Here is a 10809-nt window from a genome sequence, read left to right on the forward strand (position 1 = left end):
CCCAGGTGGGGGGAAGACTGGGCCACATAAAGAATTTTCCCCACCCCTCTTTCCCAACTGTGGTGTTGGTTTTCACAGCCAGTTCTATGAGACTGTCTTTTAGCTTCCTTTCGTACACAGGACGAAAGTCTATCTGAGGCTGTGATCCTTTGCACACTTACTTGGGAGTAAGGCATACTGAGCTTGGGGGTGGGGGACTCAACTTCCACGTAATCCTGTGCAGGCCTGTGCCCCAAGGCTGTGGCCGCACTTCCCTCATCTTCCTCTGAAATGGTGGAACTGCCTTGTGCAGGAAAACGCTCTTCACGGCAGCCCGTGATGGCACTGTGCTGCTGCCTCTTGCTGGGCCAGGAGTTCAGGCTTCCACAGCTGGCAACTAATGCCCCCCCATCCCCCAGGACAAGGGCCCTGGCCAGCACTTACTTGACAATGTCATTGATGGGGATGTTGAGCAGTCTCTCGTCCAGCGTCCTCACATCCACGGTGCAACCAATCAGAGCCTGTGAGACACACCAGAGGCTAGGGCGTTCACAGAATCATAGAACAGTATGGTTGGAAGGAGCCTGTAAGACCCTCGAGTCCAATCCCCTGCTCAACACAGGAATCCAAGTCAGAGCATCCCTGACAGGTGGCTGTCCAGCCTCATCTTGAATGCCTCCAGTGTGGGAGAGCCCACCACCTCCCTAGGGAATGGGTTCCATTGTCTTATTGCTCTAACAGGGAGTTTTTCCTGATGTTTGGTCAGAATCTGGCTTCCTGTAACTTGAACCCATTATTCCGTGTCCTGAACTCTGGGATGATCGAGAAGAGATTCTGGCCCTCCTCTGTGACAACCTTTCAGGTACTTGAAGAGCGCTATCCTATCTCCCCTCAGTCTTCTCCTCGCAAGGCTAAAACATGCCCAGTTATTTCAGTCTGTCCTCAATCATAGGGTTTTGTTTCCAGTCCCCTGATCATCTTCATTGCCCTCCTCTGAACCCTCTCCAGTTTGTCTGCATCCTTCTTAAAATGTGGTGCCCAGAACTGTACACAGTACTCCAGATGAGGCCTAACCAGTGCTGAGTAGAGGAGAACTAGTACTTCCTGGGATTTGGAAGCTATGCTTCTATTAATGCAGCCCAAAAGAGCACTGGCCTTTTTTGCAGCCACATCACATTGTTGGCTCATATTTAGATTGTTCCCCACATTCCTGATAGCTGAGGGGCTATTGATTTCTGGGCTAAAATGGGAGGTTTGCTTGCTGCTTGCACCCCAAAAGGCTGGATTTGAGCAGGTGCAAGGCTAAGAATGACCTACTCTTGGTGGAAGCCGCCCTCTGTGTTCCCACTGGGCGTGCCCCTTGAGTGCAAACAGGCCCAAACCATAGCTGGGGTTCATGCAGAGGGGCAACATGCAGCCTCTTTGGAGAAAGGGTAATTCTGAGTCTCTGCAGCTGGAGTGACTGAACGATCCAATGATGCCCAATGCAGAGAGGAGAGAGAACTGTCTATGCCCAGCAGAGGTGGGATCATGTAGAGCAGCCACTCCAGGTCCACCGTGGTGCACTACTGGCCTTTGGCACAGCTTGAGGACGACTGCCTGGCCTAAGTCAGAATGGCTAACAGGGCATTTTAGTCCCTTATGGGGACGGCAAAGCTAGAGTGAAACTGCAAGCCAGCCTGTGTGGGTGGGTAAAAGTGGGGCAGCACAGAAGCACTGTCTCGGAGCTCTAGTGAAAAACGAAGGAGGGCCTGCAAGTCTGTCCGCCGCTGCCGGTGGGGTGTGCATGTGCATGTGGGCTACTGGACCCCCCCCCCAATTCTATTAACAGCGAGCTTGCAAATGGCACATCAGACAGTGCAAACATGCTGGATGGAGCACAGGGACATTCTGCAGACACTCAGGGAGGGGCCGCGGGGGGAGAGGGATTGGCTGGGTCACCCTTTCCACAGGGACGCCACTGGTTTGCAATGCCTTTGTTACCTTTCCCAGAGGGAGGCTGGCCACGTAGATCAAATTGTCGTCCTCTCTTTTAAACCTGGGATGGAGCTTCTCCTTTACGATAAAGATGATGTCCGCTGGGATAATATTTGGGCCCTACAATAAAGGACATTAAGAAGCCCAAGGGGGTATGGGGGAGGTTCAGGCAGGGCTGGGTCCTGTCTGAAGGGCAGGAAATGCTCCCCCTCCCCTGGTCCTGGTCTGAGCAGCACAAACAGGTGAGGTTTCCCCATCTGGGAAATGCTGCATCAGTTGAACTTCCACCAGATCTTACATACAGCCTCTAAGTTAAGCCTAGAGTAGGAAGCAGCACAGCATAAAAGCAGATACCGAGAGAGAACAATGGACGGGGAATAAAAGACCACAGCCACCCCGCCCCCATGCATTACCTGATCTCCTTCTTCTTTAAATGTGATCCTGGTTCCTTGTTTCCACCCTGGCTGCACATCGATCGTGAGAATCTTATCTTTAATCGTGGAAGCGTGGCCATCTTCATTCATCACCTGAGGGGTTTAGAAAGCAGGCGTGCAAATCCCCCAATGCCTGGCCAAGCCAGCTGACAGGGAGGCGGTAATGAAACGGAGGCGCTTGGGGTAACCATCCAGGCCATACCAAATAGTAAACTGGAAAGAAATCTCAGGAAGAAAGAAGGCACCTCAGTCTTATGTAATAAGCTAAACACTGGCTCTCCCTTGCAAGCCCTCTCTGCTGTTTATTCATGTGGCGCCATCACTGTGAAAGACGCTTTATAGTCCAGAGTAAGAAAGGTATCTGCCCCAAGGCGTTGACAATCCAAAACCTAGCACAGAAGAAACCACAGAGGAAGGGCAGGGAAGTGGAGGCAAAGAGAAGGAGAATCTGTGTTTATTTCATTTACACATCCTTTGGTTTCATTTCAGTGGGGGATGCGGAATAATGTGCTGTGCCAGAGGCTTCATGGGGAAAAGGTGGGCTTTGAAGGAAGAGAAAGGGCATCCCGCAGGTGGTCAGGAAAGCACTCCCAGTTATAGAAGGCAACAAGGGAGAAACAGTGGCATCATTGGAGGGAGGAGGAGACCTTCAGATGGTGGAGCAAGGGTCACGAGCAGGGATGGATCGGGATGTGAGGCAGGAGAGGTAAGGGGGCAAAGCCAGAAAGAGGGGTAACAAGGACTCTGTGATGCATCCAAGAGCAGACAGGAAGCCAGTGGAATGATTTAATGAGTCTCTCTCCCTCTCTCTCACGTACACATGCACGCACACACAGGGACATCATTAGAATGGTCCCCAAATCTTGCTTTTCCATCTGTGGTATCTGGAATGCTTTAGTACAGAATCGCCACCTTGATGTGGCTGTGAAGCCCCTCCTAGCTGGCCACAGAGTTTCTTTCCTTACCCTGCGTGAGATCTTGATTTTCTTGGTGCATCCATAGAACAAGTCTTCCAGCGAAAGGTAGAGATCTCGCTCGATTGGGGGGTCCTGCTTCTTCATTCCCCTTCCTCGCAGCCCCCCAAAAGCCATGTTCACTTCACCCCCTTCTCCAGTGTAGAACTCTATGCCAGAAAAATATAGTATTGCAGGGTGTGTGTGTGTAAAAAATCACTAACTTTACTAAAAACATAATGTCTTCTTAGTGCAAAATAGGGCAGCTTGGAGGATGAGATGTTTGGCAGTCCTGAACGCCTCAACAAAAGGAGGCTGAATAAACATCACTGCTCAGAGTCACAAAAGAGCAAAGTGTGTCGTGCTGGGCTTCCTCTTTGTGATGGAACGTTCAGGGCAGCTTTTAGGGTATATCTCCTAAAGAGATGGCATCTTTGTAGGAAGTTGTTTGGAACCAAGTACATAGCAAGCAAAACAACATCAGTCCCATCCTGAAAATCTTCATTTAAATATTTAAAGTTATATTATAGCACAGCACTGAACATGTCCACTCAGAGGAAAATCCCATGGAGTTCAGTGAGGCTTACTCTCTAGTAGGCTACAGCAGCCTTCCCTGACCTGGTGCCATGCTGGCTGGGGATGATGGGAGCTGTAATCTAATACATCTGGAGGGCACCAGGTTGGGGAAAGCTGGATTAATTTTATTGTTGTTTGATGATATGTTCTCTCTCTCCACACACATGTACATATACACATACAGACATACAGTTCTGAGGCCATGAAAAAAGAGATGTTTTCTCCACTTGCCTAAAGATTGCAACAGGGCAGGGCAAGCAAGCATAGGAGAGAGTTCCATAATGAACATAAGAAGAGTCCTGCTGGATCAGACCAAGGGTCCATCTAGCCCAGAACTCTGTTCACACAGTGGCCAACCAGCTGCCCACGGGAAAGCCACCAGCAGGACAGGAGTGCAACAGCGCCCTCCTGCCCAGGTTCCCCAGCAGCTGGTGTACACAGGCTCACTGCCTCTGATCCTGGAGGCAGCACAGCTGTCCCTGGAAGTGCTCTGTTCTCACTAGAGGGCGGCTCATTGCTGACACCAGCAGTGGCACCTAAAGTAATACTAACACTCCATCTGATTTACACCGGTGGGAAGTACACAGATGCTGACAGCATGTCAGTCCGAGATGTGCATTGTAGGCAGGGTGAAGTCACTGTCTACCTTCATGCACATGAGGTCCCAAAAGCTCATTTGCCGACTCTACTAGGATTGATTCGTTTTCATTCCTTTCCTCCCACTGGCTAAGGAAGTAACCCCTTTCTGCTAATCCTGATTGGAAGAGTTTTCAATCCTGTAGGAGTCACAAATCCAGGGTGTCTGCGATACGTTTGGCTGGAGCGATTCCAGCTGGCGCTTAATAACCATGAGACAGACCATCTGCTGCTGCTGGCTTCTGGAAAGACCCCTTGGAGATCTGTTGACAGCCAGAGCAGACAATTCTGGGCTAAAGAGACCAGGTAAGTGAGATCCAAGACAAAGGAGATATTTTGACCAAGGGTGGCGCTCGGGCCTACCGGCAAAGGGGTTGTCTCCGCCGAAGAACTCCCGGAAGACTTTCTCTGGGTTTCCATGGAACACGTAGCCTTCCGTCCAGGGGGTGTCGATCCCAAACTCCAAGGGAATCCCTCCTTTGAGGCCTTCTTCTGAAAATTTATCATAAATGCTCTTCTTCACTGCTGAGGAGCAAGGAGACACCATGCATTTGGTCAGGGGAGGGGGGATTTTGTGGGCATGCAAATATACACACACACACACACACGGTAAAATGGTATTTATTATTTATTTCAATTATTTATATAATAAATGGTAAACAAGCTGGGACTTGCAAGAGATTATTTGGAGCTGTGGGAAGCAAGGGAGGTGGAGGGTTATCAGCCTCTTTTTTCCTCACGCACACACACGCGAGCGGTAAAGTTTGAAGTGCAGACTTCAAACATGACAGTCCCTGTAGCCACACCCCTAAAGAGACTCCAAAAATGCAGGCTGCTGTGTTGATCCATATCAGCAAATCACTGCTAGCCCTTTTCATCTCCACCAGGAGCAGGACTTTTGTAAAGCCAATGGGTCTTCATTGTCCATTTCAGACCAAGCCATCCCAAAACAGGGAACAATATATTGTTACTGGGAAAATTCATTTCCCCACAGATACCATGAGGATTGCAGCTCAGGTCAGCGGGAACACGGAAGTCTGTGGGGAGGTGCAGATGACATCAGCATCCTTGATAATAAAAAAAGGGCCGGCACTGTGTCCCCGTGAGCCCTGGCTCCACTACACCACTGCAGACACAAACACATATACACATCCCCGCTTTTCCTTCCTCTTTCCCACCCATCACGGTTTCCCTCTCCTTCCTCTATTCTGTCTTCTCCCCACCCCCACCCACCCCAAAATTTGTCCACCTTTTTCAGCATAATTCCACACATATTTTTTCTGACACAATCGCAGGAAGTTAAACACACATACATGCACACACACGAGCCTATACAACTGGGCATGCACACGATCTCATTACAAATGTGTACATCAAAGGTGGCCCTACACAAGGAAATCATCACCACCACCACCAGCTGCCATGATTGCTGGATCCCCGTTGTTACTCGAAGGAAGGATGTTTTTCACATACTAAGAATGCTTTTCTTTAGTATCATCCATCAATATATCCTGAGAAATGTCAACATGCATGCTTCAAAATTAACTTTGTCAAATCATTAGGACTTACTTTAGAGAAAATGGGTTAGATCCCAATTTACATGTGTGCAACTGGCCTGGCAGAAGCTTCCTTTCTTGTCCCCCCCCAGCAGCCCCTTTAGCCCCCCGAAAATGCTACATGGAGGGTTGAGAGACCCCATAGAATAGGGTAGGCTGTGATGCAGGGGGAAAAGGGATCCTCCAAAATTGGGTAGAGCTCCACTCACTGAAGATGCCTCCACCCAATTTTAGAGGATGCCCCCCCACAGCCTATCCCATTCAGCAGGGTTCCCCTACCATCTGTGTAGCATTTTAGGGGGACTAACGGGGCTGTGATGGGGAAGAGGGGGCAAGAAAGTCTGCTCCCATCAGCCCGACTGCATAGGCCTAAATCTGGATCCAACCCAATATCTTTAGGATGGGAGCATTAATGTGAAATATACTGTTCTTTTCATCAGAAATCTAAGATATGGGACAAAGATCACTGCCCCCAACCCAAGAAATGCACTTTGCTCATCCCTATTTTTTTTTTTTTTCCGGGGGCTGCCCTTTGTGTTCATCCTTTGATTCACAGGGCACATCTACACCTCAGGCCCAAATTCATTTAATAGCCATTATCTCCGCACAGGGAACCCCCACTGGGAACTGTAGCTCTGCAAGGGGGAGCTAGGAATCAGGGATCCTTTGCACTCTCACCAGACTATAATTCCCAGGATTCTTTGGGGAAAGCCACGACTGATAAAGTGGTATAAATATAAATGTGACTGATCCAGGATAAGGTGGCTTCCTATGTTCCTTCAGTGTCCTCATATATTACACCTGCAGAGGTCTTCCGGTTTGCAGGCCCTTCTCAAATGGCGCACAGAGCACTGGGATGAAAAGAATCACCTCCTACTTACGATCACTCAAGATATCGTAGGCTTCAGCCAGCTGCTTGAACTTTTCTGGTGCCCAGGGCTCCTTATTCTTATAAGGGTGATACTTCAATGCCAGCTTCCGATAACTGCAAAACACAAAATGGGGTGGAAGCCTTTAAGTCTGGGGGAGCGGGGGGAGAGGGAGGGGGCACTGTGGGCAACAGGAAGCTGAACTAGATGGACATTTGCTCTGATCCAGCAGGGCTCTTCCTGTGTCCTTATGGAATACAAAAAGGGAATGACCCAAATTGTACAATGTTGGTCAAGTGGGGCCACACCACAGATCAGTCTTCCCCAGCTGGGAACCCTCCAGGTGTCTTGGACCACAACTCCCATCATCCTCAGCCAGCATGGCCATTGGTCATGGGAGCCCAACATGTCTGGAGGGTGCTGGGTTGGGGGAGGCTGCCATAGATGTGCTAGAATATAACTGTTGTTGTTGTTCAGTCGTTCAGTCGTGTCCGACTCTTTGTGACCCCATGGACCATAGCACGCCAGGCCTTCCTGTCCTCCGCTCTCTCCCGGAGTGTGTATGGTGTGTGGAGAATATAATACAGGGCTGCAGAACCTCTTTCAGACCGAGGGCCAAATTCCATTTTCGAGAAGTTCTCGGGGGCCACATTGCAGTGGTGGGCAGGGCCAAAGGCAAAAGGGGTGGGGCCAAAAAGTACCAGCCTGTTTTCATGCAAAGCTCTTTCTTCCAGCAACTAAGCCTTGGGGGGAACCTGAACACAAGCTGGGAACCACCAACCAATCGGTGGTTGGGGGAGAGGGGGTGGGGCCAGTGGAGAGGGGGTGGGGCTGTCTGGGAAACCATGGAAGGCCAGAATGGGAACCCTGGGGGCTGGATGTGATCCCATGATCTAATACATGGGCACATTTTTACGCTCACCCTGGCTGGCAGCCATACAGAATGCAAACTCCATATATATATTATATACATGCATGCACATATACATATGTATACACACGTATACACCCCCCCCCCCACGCACATATTATATACGCATAATATACGCGCAGCAGCATCTAAGGTCTGGGGAGTGGAGATTTCCTACCCCACCTGAGAGCCTGCAGGGAGCACTGCGGCCTGTCCGGCTGCCTGGGGGGGGCTACCTGGTTGCCAGGTGGCGCACTTGGAGTGGGGCCATTCTCCCCTATGGTCATCACAGAGCCTTGAAGAGCAGCAGCTGGAACATCTGGGCTGGACAGGGGGCCTCTTGCACCATCACCGCCCCCCCCCCCCCCAGTCACTGCTGCCTTTAAAAAGGAATCTTGTCCTTATTGGGTATTAATTTTCACTTATTGTCAGCAGACCGGCGGGATGCACAACTTTCAAGCGAACACACAAACGACACACGGACCCCCCGGAGTCCTGCAGCACCGTAGAGTCTAATGGACGCATCGTGGCAGAAGTGTTCGTGGACACGGTCCATCTTCCTCAGGGGAAAATGACACGCAACATATAGCGTCATATGTTGTACATGTGTAACGCATAAGGGGGTTCAGCCCTCCTCCCCCCAAACTGGGGGGCCTAAGATTTGCGCATGGGCCCCTTCACACCCTGGCCGAAAGCCTGCACATCAGGGGCCGGGCCCGCTGTGGCCGCCAGGGGCAGAGCCCGCGACCCCTTCCACGTGTTCTTTCAATGCGCTGGGTGGGTCATGCGAACCCTCGTCTCTCCATATGTAGCCAGGCATAACACAGAGACCAGAGACAGGCATTCACACATTCCTGATACACAGATAGCGAAGGCACATTACGCACACGTAGATCGCGCGCGCGCGCGCGCACACGCCTGCATCATGCATGCACACGTGCAACGTACACGCGTAAGCGCACACGCGAGGCTCCCACCCCGCCCGCTCCCGGGGCTCACGCCTTCTTGACGTCGGCGTCCTTGGCGCTGCGGGTGAGCTCCAGCACGGCGTAGTAGTCCTGCCCCATCGCGGCGGCGGCTCCTGCTCGGGCCTCCCGTTGCTATGGGCGCCGCCGAGGCCCGGTGCATGGCGGGAGCGGTAGTCCTCGCGGGGCGTGAGCAGCCCGCGGGCCCCTTTTGCCCCCCGTCCCCAGCCGGGCGCCCTCCGTCGTGCTGCTCCGCCACCCCCACCTTCCCAGCCTGCCATTGGCCGCTCTGCCTGGGGATGATGGGAATTGCAGTCTAAAATATCTGGAGGGCACCAGGGTGGGAGAAGCCGCTCTAATGCCCTGGCGCCGCAGAACAAAACGAAAAGAAATGCTAGCGCTTTCCTGGTTGTAGCCTGACTTCTTTCTTTCTTTATTTTATTGCATTTATGTCCCGCCTTTTTTTTCCTCTTGCAAGGAACCCAAGGCGGCTTACATGATCCTCCTCCTCCTCTCTGTTTTATCCTCACAACAACAACCCTGCGAGGTGGGTTGGGCTGAGAGTCTGTGACTGGCCCAAAGTCACCCAGTGAGCTTCCATGGCCGAGTGGGGACTAGAACCCGGATCTCCCGGCTCCCAGTCCGACGCTCTTGCCACTACACCACACACTGGCCCATTCTTCATTCAAGCAGGCTTTGGGCGTGTAAAGCTGGTTGTGTTTTTAATTGTGTTTTAATGCATTTGTTTTAGTATTGTTTTAATCAGGTTTTATGGTTGTAAGCCGGCTTGAGCGCCGTTTTTCTTGGTAGGAAGGCGGGTAGAAATCAAATCGAGTAAATGAGATGTTACAATTTTTACAGGACTGGGCTCATTTACCTTCCGATCTTTCACAGATGAAAATGGACGCACACCCATGTGTGACACGGGGAGCAGGTTCTTCTGTGATTGCTGTATTTATTTAGTCTGCAAAAACCCGTTCTGCACTGATTTAAAAGGAAGGTGTCTTGTGGCACCAGTAACAAATTTATTCTGGCATAAGCTTTCATAAACTCTAGTCCAGATGCATGAAATGTTACTGGGAGTTTGGGGTTTTTATACAGTAAATATTGAGGTGGGGGTGGGGAGACTGTAAAAAGTGAAATCAGAAAGAAATTAAATGCAGAAATTACTGACAGTAACAATCACATTATTAACAGTGGCCATTCACAAAGGGTTATTTATTTATTTCACAAATCTATATGCTACTTCCCAACAAAATTATCAGATTTATCAGTTGTTGCTGATAACAAAAATGTTCTGGGACCAGGTAAGCCAATTAAGAACGTAAGAAGAGCCATACTGGATCAGACCAAAGATTTATTTAGTCCAGTATTCTGTTCACAGAATGGCCAACTGCCTGCCCCTGGGAAACCCACAAGCAAGACATGAGTGCAACAGCACCCTCCCGCCCATGTTCCCCAGCAACTGATGCTGGAGGTATCATATATAGCCATCAGGACTAGTAGCCATTCACTGCCTTCTCCTCCAGGAATATGTCCAGTTCCATTTTAAAGCCATCCAAATTGGCGGCCATCACTACATCCTGTGGTAGCGAATTCCATAGTTTAACTATGCGCTGTGTGAAGAAGTCCTTCCTTTTATCTGTCCTGAATCTCCCACCAATCAGCTTCATGGGATGACCCCACTGGGTTCTAGGATTATGAGAGAGGGAGAAAAATGTCTATTCACTTTCTCTGCACCATGCATAATTTTGTACACTTCTATCATGTGTCCCCTCACTCGCCATTTTGACCTAAGCTAAACAGTTCCAGCTCAGCAAAGGAAATTGTTACCTTGTCGTGGTGCTGGAGCTTGAGCACCTCAATGACGTCATGAGCTAAACCGTGAAGGGACACCCAAGACGGGAAGGTCATGGCGGAGAGGTCAGACTAAATACGATCCCTGGGGAAGGAA

General features: G+C 50.4%; 1 protein-coding gene across 3 annotated transcripts in view; it reads right to left on the bottom strand.

The window, feature by feature from the left end:
- The window catches only part of DNAJB13 (DnaJ heat shock protein family (Hsp40) member B13), a 10097-nt gene extending 1086 nt beyond the window's left edge, over positions 1 to 9011 (bottom strand). The window contains exons 1-7 of one of the 3 annotated variants that reach the window (XR_014788931.1): positions 8890 to 9011; positions 6993 to 7096; positions 4919 to 5077; positions 3356 to 3513; positions 2370 to 2483; positions 1963 to 2076; positions 424 to 588 (exon numbers count right to left, since the gene is read on the bottom strand). Coding sequence is in view for 2 of the 3 variants with exons in the window: in XM_084842382.1 (XP_084698508.1) it covers positions 424 to 500; positions 1963 to 2076; positions 2370 to 2483; positions 3356 to 3513; positions 4919 to 5080; positions 6993 to 7096; positions 8890 to 8957 (797 nt within the window). In the remaining variant the exon portion in view is untranslated. Of the gene's footprint in view, positions 1 to 423; positions 589 to 1962; positions 2077 to 2369; positions 2484 to 3355; positions 3514 to 4918; positions 5081 to 6992; positions 7097 to 8889 lie in introns of all 3 variants that reach the window. The other 2 variants (XM_084842383.1, XM_084842382.1) reach the window with 2 other exon arrangements.
- Between the last annotated feature and the right edge of the window lie 1798 nt (positions 9012 to 10809).

The sequence above is a fragment of the Heloderma suspectum genome, chromosome 3 (genome assembly GCF_057233095.1).
Source record: "Heloderma suspectum isolate Gila_16-S chromosome 3, 16-S_ref, whole genome shotgun sequence".
NCBI lineage: Eukaryota > Metazoa > Chordata > Lepidosauria > Squamata > Helodermatidae > Heloderma > Heloderma suspectum.